The sequence below is a fragment of the Gallinula chloropus genome (assembly GCF_964237585.1).
Source record: "Gallinula chloropus genome assembly, chromosome: 3".
Taxonomy (NCBI): Eukaryota; Metazoa; Chordata; class Aves; order Gruiformes; family Rallidae; genus Gallinula; species Gallinula chloropus.
This window is the reverse complement of record NC_140087.1, coordinates 89,261,826-89,275,858: the sequence shown is the minus strand read 5'-3', so window position 1 is coordinate 89,275,858 and position 14,033 is coordinate 89,261,826. Positions and strand designations below refer to the sequence as shown.

The following is a 14,033-nucleotide window of genomic DNA, read 5'->3' as shown; positions in this document are numbered from 1 at the left end:
GAAACCACTTTGCATTCTGAATCTGCTTTAGAATTACTTTTATCTTCTGTCATTTCATGTTAATCACCAAATTGTCTCATTCCTTGACAAGTAAGATGTCAAGACCAACAGCATTCTCCAAGTGGTCACAGCAAGGCTTTTCCTTCTCTTCAAACCTTCCTAAAGAATCAGAGGCATCAAAAAGTAGGTTGTGTACAGCATGTCCTGACACAGTCTCTGTGGAACAAGAGGCTCTTTTCTGCTCATGGTTGTACAACTTGCCAGTGGGATGATGACGCTCCTTTCCTTTCCGCTGCTTATGGAAAAGGGGGTTGCAGCCTTCGTTGGTTGTGAGAAGTTTTGAGGGGCCTTTTTCCTTCAGATATGGGAAAGGAAAAAATGTGGGACATGTCTCCTAGCTTACACGCTCTTGAAGTTTGCTGCCAGTGTTTTCTTTGCTGCTTGGCAGGCTCATTGTGTGCATGCTGAGAGGGATGAGTTACACCTGGGTGATAGGAGATACTTTTTACAAATTTTGGAATTACCAAACCATGTCAGTTTAGTATGTGAGTGAGTTTAGGAGGGAGTAAGAAATGGCCAGGGGAAGTGAGCCTCTCGAGCTGTGTGGACTCCGTTCTAATTAGAGTAAGGACTATAAAGTAGATTTAAAAGAAAAAAGACTAATTCAGCATATTTAAAATGGCACCATTTGCCATTCAGAGTGTGCCAGTCCTGGCAACTTTCCTGGTTAGCTCAATGAGTATTGCATGCAATCAAATACTCCTTTTAATTGGGAGCTTATTTAGCTGCATAATTTGAGGAGCCTAAGTTTTGTATGTTTTGACCTTTGCATCTATTTCTCTTGTACATCATAGATTCCTCTGAAATGCTTTTTCTATTGTATTTTTATAGAAATTAAGGTTCTGTTCCATAAGAAGCAGAGTTGTAATGTTACAGAATCAGAATCAGTCTCTCAGAGGCTTATTGCAGTATGCTAAATCGATTGTGGCCGAATATATTCGTGGGTTCCTTAAAAGCCTCATGCTCAGCCACGTGAAAAGAGACACTGGATTTCTGCTCACAAGCCTTAACACGTGTCCATTAGAGATACTGAAGTGTTGGCACACTAAATCAGGTACAGACAAGTATCCATTAGTCATATGACCCACAGAGTGCATGTGTATATATACATGTCTATAGGTGTGTATACATGTATGTGCATATATGCACTCCTAGTATAGTCTTAGTTGTGAATCTGTCTTGTCAGTCTGGTTGTGAGATAGGGAAATTGTGGAAAGAGCTGCAGGGACCAGTCTGTAGACACCTCCGCCCCATATTGATCTGCTCTTGAGTTTTTTCCATACTGAAGTCTGAGGTTGTCCCCTGTAAGCAAAGTGGTGCAGGCTAGACAAAAACTGGAGAATGTTGTCCTGAAAGGCTGGTTCTTCCACACTGACTAGTAGGAATAAACATGGTAAACTAAATTCTGTATAGTAAATCCTGATAGCTAATTAAATTTGTATACACAATTTTTTTGTTTGGTTGTTTTTTTATTTTATCTGTCCTTTTTTTTTTTTTCTTACAGGAAATACTGGATAGATCCCACAATGGAGGACGGGAAGCCCGTTTGGGCTCCACACCCAACTGATGGATTTCAGATGGGGATGATTGTGGACATTGGCACTGACAACTTAACTATTGAACCTTTGAATCAGAAAGGCAAGGTAAGGGTCTCAAAAAAAATAAACAAAGGAATTGAGAAAAACCTTACAAAGAAAAAATTACCTGTAGGTCAGATCTTTGCCAATGTCTACAGTTGCACTCAGCCTGGAGGCATGGAAAATCAGTTTTCTGCTCTAAGATTGGCTAAGGATTTTTGTTTAGCTTGCATTGCGAATGAAACACCCCACTGAAATGAAATGCCTGCTTCTGTCGGTTATCTGCATGTGCATTGCAGATGTGCTCTTGAGGGAGGATTGAATCTCTGTAGCCATTTCATTCAGCACTGTATATTTATTTTTCTAAATTAGAGGTTGGCAAGGAGTTGAATGTTGAGATTAGTTTCTCTTTTCCCTTACATGCATAGAGAGTGCCCTGTGGGGGTATCCTAGGCTTTGGCTTAGATTAGACACCTTCCTGTTAGACTGAGTATTGAGAGATGAGTCCTTTTACCTCAAGTATCTAAAGAAGTTACATGATGTGAAGCAAAGAGCCTATGAAAATAAGCTAAAGGCAAAATAGATGTAACTTTGAAAATGAAATCCTACTTCATCTTAATTGATGTGTTCAAACTGCTTCATTTACCATGACATCCTTCAGGTTCAGTATGTCATAATTAAATGTCAGTTTTTATAGGAGGCATCTTGTAGCTAGCAATTATCCTAATTCACATGGTCAGCACCCTGGTTTTTACTAGATGGAATAAGACCAGATACTGTTTTAAAAGTTGTGCTTTTGGCCTTTGTGAATGTGTGATATATGCCCTTCTTAACAATTCTGCCCTTTTGGTGTCTTGAGGTATGGAAAAGGCAAAATGTGTTTTGTAACTTCTTTTTTCACATCACCACCAGCAGAGATCTCGTGCCTTGTCACAGGTCAAAAGGTTATTCAGCAGTCCTTCCTTTTGGGGGAATGTTTGTAGTATTTCTTTTTCCTACATCTTGGAGAGGAAGTTGATTTTACTTTCTTTAAAAACATAAAGCAAGTATAACGTGACTTCTTGTGTGTGTGAGAGAACGTCTGTAGGTTAGTAGTAGTCGTATGCATGCTTCAGTTTGGGGAAAAGCAAAATTATTCAGACAAGCTTATTAAATATTCCAAAGCAATGGCTAAGTAGCCTGTAACTGACTTAATTAATTTTAACCCCTACCACTATTTCTGTTTATATCCCCAAATGGTTCTGATGTAATAAAGAGCAAAAGTTTGGACATCGAAACAGAATCAGGAAATAAGGAGATTGCTGAGTTGCTATTTGTTTCTAGCATAGACTCTTTTTAGGGAGTGCATATAGTTTGGAAAAAACACCAAATCCCACAAAAAAATGCCCCAAAGAACCCAAACCAAAACAAAAAATGATCCAAAAATACAAGCGTTTGCTTCACGGTTCACAACAAACAATCTCTTTTATCTAGAAAGATTGTTATTCTGCTGTTGGCTGTTTTCTTGAATTAAGCAGTAGAATTAAGGGCCGAATGTTCACTTATCTAAGGGAGCACTTCCCAGTTTAAATACCGTAGAGATTATGGTCCTATATTTCTAATTATCATACTTCCTTGTATTAATAAAGGTGGAGTAAAACATTTTCTTGATGACCTTCTTAGTCTTTCTGAGGTGCCAATGATTTCTTTTTATAGTGAAATGTTTTTCATTGCTACTTGCCTTTTTAAGAAGACTCTGTTCTTGTGTATTTAGACCATTAATTTGAAGTAGTCAGCATCAATCCCCATTATTATCAGCTCTGTTTACTTAAAATGATAGTCCAAAAGTGCGCTTCAGTAAGAAGGAGTGATCCAGCAGCTTTGGAGCTGCCCATTATAATTACAGGGAGGAGAAGAGTAACCTGATCTTGTAAACATATCTGGGCAGTGTAACTTATTATTATTTTTTAATCTGGGTCATTAACATGTCATATGTATTCTCTGTAGATGCTGGTAGCTTATCAGAGATCACAGGCTGAAAAGGAAATGTGTATGCATATGTTTGATTACTGCCTTTTATGCCACTTAATGGTTAATTAAAATATTTTGTTAATAACTGCAGTAAATGCTGTAAGGCAGCAGTTTCTTGATGTCTTAAAATCATGGCTGCCATCCCCACCCATAGCTCGCTGTGGCGTTGCAGAGTGGCACCCTCGCAGCTCTGCCTGCCGAGCTGTGCGTGACGCGGCAAACGAGGTCAGAGAATGGATCCACCTTAAAAATGAAGAAGTGGAAAGTTTTCATGAAGGCAGCAAGCGGTGGCAGGAGGACACTGTGACCATAGATTGCATTGTATTACGAAACCAAGTTACCCAGTCCAGGCTGGCTGAAGGTAGCTGGCCGACATGCTGATTTGCATACAAGCCAGCAGCAGAGGTTGTGGGTACCGGAGTCTGTACACAGTTACCAGTGACATTTATGTTTCTGTACAGAGTCTGGATGTCTAAAGGGAGGTGGGGATCTGAGTCACCCAGCCTGCACTTGCAAGGAAGAGTAACCCATGCTGCAAGAGTGTGTTACTGGCACAGAGGATGCATGTGTTACATGATGGGAGCTACTTCCCAAAAACTAGATCATCAGCTTGCAAAGGCTGATAAACACCGTGACTGGAAAGACAACAGAGAAACTGGACTGTGGTTTTTCTAATGGTCCCACCTAGGACTGGAGTGCTTCTGTGAGGATGGGCTCCAAACCAGACTAGGGAGCTGGGACTGGGAGCCCTGGCCCATGTCCCAAAAGCAGTCACATGTTGATGTTCAAGTAGGGGAGCAGGTAGAAAGGCAGTCAGTTGTTAAACTCAACTACTACTACATTTACACTTCTACTTGGAGTGTACTTCTCTGAAATTGCTAGGAATCCTTACCTCAGATCCTGTGACATATACCTTATTTTGTTGTATTGATTGATGCTGTTAAGGGGAGAGGGCAGATGATGGTGAGATTACCAAACAGAGTTTACTTTTTTCCTGGGGGTGGCAAGTGGAAGTAAAGAAATTAGGAAGAGATGCCTCAGAGGGACTTGCACCCTGAGATGCTAACCCAGGACCCTTGTGGCAAGGAGGAGCGGGAGGCAGGCATTTCCCAGAGGGTCAGCAGTAGTGAGTTTCTAGCAGTCGTTTTGAAGAGGTGTGGTGCTGCAGGCACTGGCTGACACCCCTTCTGAGCTCAACTGGGAGGGACCTTATGGCTCTGCGCCAGTTCTGAAGGGTCAAGGAGGGCTTTATGGGGCACCTGCTTTGGTATGCTGTGAATAACCAGAAAGGTATTTTTGTGCGCTAAGGATAAATGAGTAAATGCACTTGGAAAGTAAGGATCAGAACGTCCAAAGTTCAGTGTTTTAAGCTAAGGGTTTATTTTTTTTAGCAGTGAGCACAGCTTGCTTGCATAAATGAGATGTGTTCTTGTCTGTCGTATGCACTGTTTGTACCACTTTAGGTTGGTTTGTGCAGTGCAGCTGAGAGGTAGGGAAGTCTCCTGTCTGTATCTGGAAGGCATAAAGGGAGGCACAGTTACACGTATTGGATGACATGGTAGAAAGAAGATCCTGCTTAAATGGAAAGATATCTTTTTTCACTCACCTAGTTTCCGGGAGAATAGTTAAGATTGCCATTGGAGTTCAGGGGCTGCTTCGTTACAGAGGAAGGGGAGAGGAGTGGGGTGGAAAACCTTACAAAACCCCCAAAACACTCTGTTTTACCTCCTGAGACCACTTTAGTATCTCATAAGATTAATAACCTCTCCAGAAGAAGTATTTCCCAAGCTATGCTTTAATATGAAAATCTTCCACCAAATGCCTGAAGTATTTTTCTCCTTTTTGAGAAAGGAAAAAAAAAAAAAACCTCTTTGTATAATTTTTATTGATAGAACTGGGATGCCTCGCACATTTTCCTGTTTACTGTATTAGATTTAAATAGTAATTGGCAGTACTCAGAGTTCGTGCATCTAGCTAGCTCTTATCTACTTAGCTGCATAAGAAGTAATCACCTTGCATAAAACAGTACCCCAGCTGGGACATATGGGAGTGAAATTCTTTGTTCATGTAATTGAAACTAGGCTTCATGTTCTGGTCTAAATAGTAACAGAAAAGCATAAGATTTCAGGTAAAGGCTTCTTGATACTGCTTATTTGTTCTGAAATATTCGAGAAATTAAAAATTCACTTTGAGTGAAAAAGCGAAAAGGTTCATAATGCAGTGCAAATTCTCTCTTTTTTTAATTGAAAATTATCTTGGATCAGAAGACTGAGTGGTTGAGGACATTGAAATAAGGTCTTCCTCTTCTGGGATACATCTGGTATGGCTGACTTTAAATCCATGAAACGTTGAACTATCAGAAGTTTGTGAAGAGTCTTAGCGTATTGTGTTCATTCTCTTCTGTGGGAAGAAAAAAAAAAAGAAATTCTGTCTTTGTTAGTGGTTAAACTTGGGTTACACATTGGTAGGTAAGAACAAGAAGTTAGGTTTCCATGAAGCCAGTCATACTTTATTAAACTTTTCAATTTTTCCATGCACAAGGAACTGATTGTGTGAGAAACTGATGTGTTCAAATATATCTTTACTCAGTGAGATACACCTTTATTGTTGACAAACTTGCAGAGAAAATGATTATGGTAAAATGTTCTAACTGCAATAGGGAGGAAGAGGTGGGGGGAGAATCTCTGCCTGCATTAGCGCTGTATAGTAGCTGGCAGCTTTCAGCGGTAAGTAGAGATGTTCAGGTCCTCCGTGGCTCCACCATGCTCTGATAAAGGATATTTTGGAGGAAGTTGGTCTGATGGAGGTTCAGACATTCCAGGATCATTGAGCAGTTCCATTTCCCTTAGGAATCCTCCTTGTGCATATTTTTCTGCATTAGATCCTGATAAGGGCATGACAAAATAGAATTTCTTATGGCTACAGAGTGAATACTTCATGATAACTTTGTAGGGAAGGGATACCATAGGCTTACTGTTTTCCGACACATAGTTCTGTGAGAACCCTTCCCACTTCAAAAGGAGTTGGAATTTGTGGCTGGTGGTGATGGTCTAAGCTACAAGAGCTCACATACTGTGTCTCTTTTACTGCAACAAAGATGAAGCGAGTTGCTGTCTTTCCCCTAAATTTCTGTGTGAGATGTTTCTCATGGGACTGTCTTGTGGACAGTTGGCTTGTTAAACAAGCAAACATGTTTGTTTATTAAGGTCATTCTTTAAATCCAGTTGGTTGCCTTTTCAAATACCAGACTAGACTTCTTGTCTCCATTTCCATGGGGAAAAGGAGACCGTGCCTGCAGCACCATGGCGGCTGTCGTGTTTAATTGGTACAACAGGGGTTTTGTTCATTCATAGGTAGCTCAAACAAGCTGTTAAATGCAAAAAACAAAAAAGTATAATTAAAGCCCTGCCTCTTACAACAGGTGTTTTTTTGTGCAGATGCTGTGGTGCGGGCGTGCTGGGATGTTTTTCCTTCCTTTTTACAACAATATAAATTATGATTTCTGGAGAATAAAGAAGAAACAAAGTTGCTTTTGTTATGATTTTTTCCAGTTGGATGTGAACACTTGATAAATGGCTGTTTTGTGTAACAGGAACACAAGGGGTGAAGGAAGGTCTTATTTTAATTCAGTATTGATTTATTGAAGATAAAATCCTCAGCAGGCAACAACCAAAGCTACGGTATTTGGTGATACAGAGGATGTTGTGTACTGATCATTTATATTTCATGTAGGAATGTTTCAAAACAGCATATGATAATGACAGCACAATCCTTTAAGATAATAATTTGTTTTTTATGCTTTGTGTGTCTTCTCAAAACTGAGGAGGTTGTGTGTCCTTTACAGCACTGTTTCCTTGCAGTACTTTTAAAAATTATTATTTTTTATATCACACATATATTTATTTAGAAAATTGCATGCAGTTTTGGAAGTAAGCATCAGATACTATTGCAATAAAAATATGTATTACAGTGCCTGCATTTTTATAATGTAGTGCAGTAATGTAAATGCACCAGCTCCTATCTGCATCGAGCAACTCAGAGAAATTTCCATTGCTGAAGTATAGCGCTGGCCACCACGTTGTTAACCACACACAATTACAGTGTGCTCACTCGTATTATCCTATCAGACACCTATGAACTGTGTTTCGAGTTTTATGAAATTCTGACAATAGTAATAACTTTTCACCTAACAGACTTTCCAGGCTGCTATCAATCAAGTGTTTCCTGCGGAAGAGGACAGCAAAAAGGATGTAGAAGATAATTGTAAGTTATGAATTTAAGAATAAACCGTGCATTTAAAAAAAAAATGTATAGAAAAGAATATTGTTTCCTTACAAGCTTCCTGTTTCTTCCTTGTAGCCTTTGTTTTACTTTGCTTGAATTTATGTATGACATCTACTAGTCCTTTAAACTTCTCAAAGTAAGCCTGTCTTTAACAATATTTATTGTATTTTTCAATTTTTTGATTGAACATTTTAGAGGAACTCATAGTTACATTATTTCCACATACAACTGTTGCCTGACTTCATATATGTATATCGGGATCAATGGCATTCAGCATTGTGGGGGTTAACTATTTCTTTTATAGTGCAGCGAAAGAATTGCTGCTTTATCAGCAGCTGTACTGCACAGCATTTTCCTGCATGTGACCTGCCTCTCAGATAGCATTCTTGTGGAAGTATGGGTAATAGAAAATAAATTTGAAGATAACCTTCCCAAAACTGGAGACAGGAACCTGGGCTGACCGGGGCCGCTGGAAAAGGAGACTGGTTATAGTGAATCGGGTACAGGAGTGAGGCTGGAGGAAGAGTTTAGAGGTGAACTGGCATAATAAACTTCAGTGTTGATCTGTAGTACTTTTACTTTTTAAAATGCTTTATTGTTGGATGTGTGAAAACACATACAGTATTCAAATCTGGGAAGAGGGAAGAGAGAACCAAGAAAGGTGAATAACTGCTAGGGTCAGCTAGCAGAAAACTCTGTTTTGCTGCTGTTGCTCTGCGTGAGCAGATCATAGAGGCTCTCCTGGCTTGAACACCCTATGAAGGCAGTTCTTTCAAATATCTCCTGTGGTGTTTGCTGTTTGGTGAAAACACTTTGTAGGTGGTGGGCAAAAGTATCTTCTGTTGTTCTTCGTTTAAAATAGAGGCTAGGACTTTGAAAGTTTTTAGGTGTTTTAAACACAATTCCTGTTTTAGAACAGGGATTTGCAGTTATATCCCGTGACAGGAAATACAGCTGTTACAGCTGCTCCATAAGGAAAGAGATGATGAGGCTTGTGATCTGATTTACAGTGTACAGAGTGGCTGCAGGTAGAGCCAAACTGGTAGCCTCATTTCAAATTGCTTATTGTTTTTGCAAACATTACATGGGTTGAAACTTTTTCAAAGCTGGCATCTGTATTCCTGCAAATGATGACTGTTAGGGAAATACATTTAATCTGTGCATCTGTCACAGTGATTTTACTGTGATGTCCTGGCACCTCAGCGTGCTGGTGTGAGGGAATTGAAGTCTAGAATGAGATTATGGAAATTGAGATTCCAGCAAAATACTTTTCAGTTAAGTTAAACCAGTCTTCCTATCAGAGAAAATGTCCCCTTTGGCTTAAAATCTAAGACTTATAAATGCTTTGTCCAGTAATTCTTTCTTTATCAAACTTTTTTTTTGAGACTTTTCTAAAGTATTCTCACTTCTTATGCACTAGTTGAGGTTTATCTGCAGGGTGTGTGAAACCCAAATTAATTTTCCTTCTCTGTCAGCATTTGCACTGAGCACATTGATCCTTAAGAAGCAACTTTGTTCTCAGTTTCTCCTTAAAATACTGTTCTGAAAAATCCCAAAAAACTAGTTAATAACACACCTACCATGCTAGCCTATGCTTTAGTGATTGACTCCCTTCTAGAGGTAGTTTGCTGAAGTTCTGCTCTTTCGCACCCTTCACCTTTCATATTCCGGGTGCATTAGCAGCAAGAGACACTGTCTAGAGAATCTAGCCCTTCCTTAAATGGGAATTTTCAATAAATAATGCATACTCAAAATACAGAGAGAAAGGGGTGGGGATTTTTTTGGTTGTTTTTTAAATTTTTTTTTTTCATTCACACACTTTCTCCTGATCCCACTCAGTTTTTTGTAGGTTGATGCCATCTGTGGAATTTTAAAGTTTATTTCTGGGGTGAAATGATAAAATAAACCAAGATGGGGGGGGGGGGGGGAGAGAGGGAAGGGAATCAGGGAATCAGATAAGAATCTTAAAAAAACCCCAAGCCAAAAGAAGCTTTCCAGATGCAGAGGCTTGCAATTACTTGATAAAATTATTTTCCATACAAACCTGGCTTTGTTGCATGCACAGGAGAGCCAGTGTGAGTAAATTTGACATCGATACTTCCTAGCTTTTAGTGCCCAACTTCGCTTCTGTGAACTTTGGGTGTGTATAAGTAAATGTATGGTCTATTGAATGCACATACATAGACTGGTTATATTTAGACATGAGCTGTGTGAATATTCAGGACGCTATCTGGTGACTTCCTTTGCCTCAGGATATGGATGCCTCTTCTGAAAGATTTATTTTAAAGAAGGTACATTTTAAAGTTGCTGACATAAGGCTTAGTTTGCTGTCTTAAGTGAAGGCAGCAATATTCCCTCGGGGAGCAAGCTCCCATTATGCACTGAATGTGCAGGTATAACTTCTTTAACAAGGGCTGGAATCCTTTTGCGAAGCGAGTATTGGGGTTGCGTGGAAATCTGGGGTCCTTTGTTGTTTAGATGATTGCCAAGTTTTTATTAGGGTGCTTAACTGATGACTATTTCCTGAGACGTTCTTCTGAAGATACAGTCAAGGGAGGGAATAATTTCTTTAAGTGTATGTAGATAATTATCATATAGCAATTTCTCAACTCAATACAGAGAAGCCAAAAGACTTAAAAAATAGCAGATTTCAGAAGTTAACACCCTGCCCCTCCAAGGCACGCACAAGAGAAGGAGATGTTAGGAGATACTTTGCAGAGGAGGGTGGTTTTTTCTAAGGAACTCACAAGTTGGAAGGTCCTTCGAGAAGCATGAATGAAATTATATTTAGCCAGGTAAGGGAAGGAAGGGCTGTTGTTACTCAGTGAAGCTGTGCAAGCCAGAGGGAGGCTGCACACCACTGCTGAACCTGCCTTTGCTTCAGGCCCCTGGGTGATGGGAGGCAGGGCTACAGCCATTGCTCGTGCCACTGTGGGGGGAAGGGAAGAAGATTGAAAATAAAATCACAGATTCTGTTCAGAAGCTCCCATTACCCTTTGCCAATATCTTTTGGTTCAGCAGGAGGAGTGTTGAAGGAGGATTTAAGAGGTGCTTACTGAGCTTCAGGCATCCTTGCAGGACGAGGTGGCAGGGCATGTTGACTTTGGGTCATAAGAACTGGTAGCCCTTCTTGCACATTTGTGTAAATAAGTTGGGGTAACTTTTTCTCTGTTGGAGTCCTCAAGAAGGGGCATCAGTCCAACTTGAGAAACAACTTTGTCAGTTATTATGGATGAGAGGTGCAGGGTAGCAGTTACTATTAGCTTACTCCATCAACAGTAGTTAGATATATAAAACTTAAGTGGTGCTAATACTGTAAGGTTTACCAGTATGATAGTCAGACAGTTGTAACTAGGCAAAATAGTGGTGTGCACTTGAATTTTAAGTGGCGAGAAAAAGAGGATTGAGCATATTTGAAAACAGAGGCTGTGTAATGAGTAGTGCTCCCAGTTGATTTAGGGATAATGTTTTTAATATTGTTACAATGGGAACTGGTAATGACCTCTGTAATTAAGGCTGCTAACTACAGCTGAAAACAAGGACCAGCTTTGCCAGAATGTGAACCTGTATGTTCAGTCTGAAGCTTTCTGTGGGTGCCTGATCAGTGCCTTGAGCAGCTGCGTCCTAACTTTTTTGCAGAGTTGGTTCAGTTATTTTATATTAATGATAAAAATGAAGCTGGGTTTTGTTGTGTTAATGTCGTTTGTGGGGTTTTTTTTCCCTAGCAGTTTCTTTGAGAAGGCCTAATAGCAGCAAAATTAGGAATTGAAACATGAAAGGTTGCATTGGATCCTGGTGTTGCAATGATGCCTGCTGCTGCCTCTAGGCAGTATTTCCTGATTAAATATAAACATCTAAAAATCACCAGGAGTCAGCAGTTATTCTAAACATCAGTTAGGTGGCATTAGCCTGGGGATGATGTGGCCGGGATTGGAGCGGGGAGGGAGGAAAGAGGAAGGAGAGGAGAAAGGGTAAGACAAGTCAGTGTTAGGGATTTTGGTTTGTTCCGGTTTCTGCAGTTTAAGGGCCACCATGGAGGGAATGAACTGTGTTTGCCCGAGGCTGGTGAAAGGGAACTTAATTCTGTAACTCCAGTTGTACAGTAAAGAGCAGGTTTACAGTTTTTAAAGTGTATATTGAGTCAGCAGTTCTTCCTCAAGATAGTGTAAATAAATGATTGATATGATTAAACTGTGACCAAAGGGAGGGAAAGTAAAATTCTCCTTAATCCTAAGGCTTTGGTTTTTGGCAATATCTGAGGGTAGTCCTGAGCTCTGAATGGTATACGCTTGTCTTTTTTTATTTGCAGGTTCCCTTATGTATTTAAATGAGGCCACTCTCCTTCACAATATCAAAGTTCGGTACAGTAAGGACAGAATTTATGTAAGTATCATATATCATGACAACCAGTCTAGTGATAGATGCCCCTTCAAAAAAATCAACAGAACAAGTATTTCCAGTTATGTTTTTTTCCTCTAACAGAAGCTAACCAGCAATAGTAATGTTGGAAGTTTAGGAGGTGGGGTTTTTTTGGTGGGGTTGTTTTTTTTTTTTTTTTTTTGGTGTGGGATGTTTCTTTGTTGTTGTTGTTGTTTTTTAACTTACATGTTGTTTGAGATCTGAATCACATTGATGTTAGCTAATTTTTACCAGGCAGAGCAATAAATTTTTCTCTACCTGACTCTTCACATGCAACCATAGCACAATGTTCTATCACAAAGGTCTGTTCCTTCAGATAACTTACTTTACCAGTAGAGTAGCTGTTAACAAAGATAGTTTTCTTTCTTCATTATTTTTGAACGAAGCAAACAGGTGCTGTCTTTGACACCTCCTAGCTCAGATGTCCATCTTAATCTTTTATATTGCTATCAGATTGCCTAATTGTACTTAATGAATTCTGACTAAATTACATTTTGTCCTTGCCATCTGCCCGGACACTGACAGTTGTGAAATAGAAGATAGATAAGAGGTTTCTTTCTTCCTTATTTTTTTCCTAATAGAAAACTGGTTAATAATAATACAAAACAGTTCTCTGTATTGTCTATACTCATATAATCAATTTTTGTGTTGACGTACTGTTCTGAAATGAATCTGAGTTAAATCCTTTTTTATATAGATTTATACACAATGTATATACATATATATAGTTGTTCTCCTTTGTTGTAGTTAATTTCATGTATCTACAAATTGTTTATGGCTCAAGGTCAAGAGCCAGCTTTAAAATATAAAAAATTGAAATGGACATTTTCACTCTTGAAAAATAAAAAATCCCAATAAAACCCAAACACAAACCCGCAAAAATCTTCAAGGAAGTAAAAATCTAAAACTCAATGGGTTATGAGTTAGGATAGTATTTAGCTTCATTTTAAACAAATACTACTAGTATGCTGTCCTGATCAGGCATATTTTTGAGGAGAGAGAGGGGAAGTTTCGATTTATATTTTCACTACCTTTCCCTTGTAACTTTAAGATACAGTTTGAATTAACAATTTTTTTGCTTGAGGTTTTATGATAGCTAACAGTATTTGTCTTGTCACTAAGGGGAAAACTAATTTTAGTACTTGCAGCTCTTGAACTCTGCGTGTATTTTCCTTCAGTGAAATAAGTGCTGAAAATAGAAACACCTAAGAATCCTCATAGATTGTGTGTGATCCAGCCTTCTACCAACATATCATGAGAGTGTCCACATTTCAGTTGTCTAGGGACATGCTCAATAACATCAAACCAAATAAGTTATTCAAGCTGAAAGTTTATTTGATTTTCTTCACACCTTATCCTGCAAATCTGCTTTTTTAATGTGTTCAGACATCTGTTATTCCTTGCATGGGATCTGGATATTATAACCAAGCTATGAAAGTTGGGTCTTTTGTTTTTGTTTTTTTTTTTTCAGAAACTAACAAACTTATTCTTCTCAAATTCCTTCTCTGTGAGAGAACATTTGCATTCCGTATTTCTCACTGTGGAAGCAGCCATAGCTAATTTCTCTCGGCTGAATGCTTTTATTGCTTGGCTTGAGCGGGTTCCCAGGCAGGATCCTGTCAGTCCTTCCTGCTGAGTTGCTCCCATTAGATATTGAAAAATTATCCTCCTCACTAGAGGAGA

The 14,033-nt window shown here is 39.2% G+C and overlaps 1 protein-coding gene across 6 annotated transcripts in view; it reads left to right on the top strand.

Annotated features, from left to right (window-relative positions):
• Positions 1-1,571: 1,571 nt before the first annotated feature.
• The window catches only part of MYO6 (myosin VI), a gene marked incomplete at its 5' end in the record, with an annotated part of 78,157 nt that continues 65,695 nt past the window's right edge, over positions 1,572-14,033 (top strand). For 5 of the 6 annotated variants that reach the window (XM_084261630.1, XM_084261629.1, XM_084261628.1 and 2 more), the window contains 3 exons: positions 1,587-1,703; positions 7,841-7,910; positions 12,241-12,314. In XM_084261630.1, the coding sequence (XP_084117756.1) occupies positions 1,587-1,703; positions 7,841-7,910; positions 12,241-12,314 (261 nt within the window). Of the gene's footprint in view, positions 1,704-7,840; positions 7,911-12,240; positions 12,315-14,033 lie in introns of all 6 variants that reach the window. The other variant, XM_084261631.1, reaches the window with a different exon arrangement.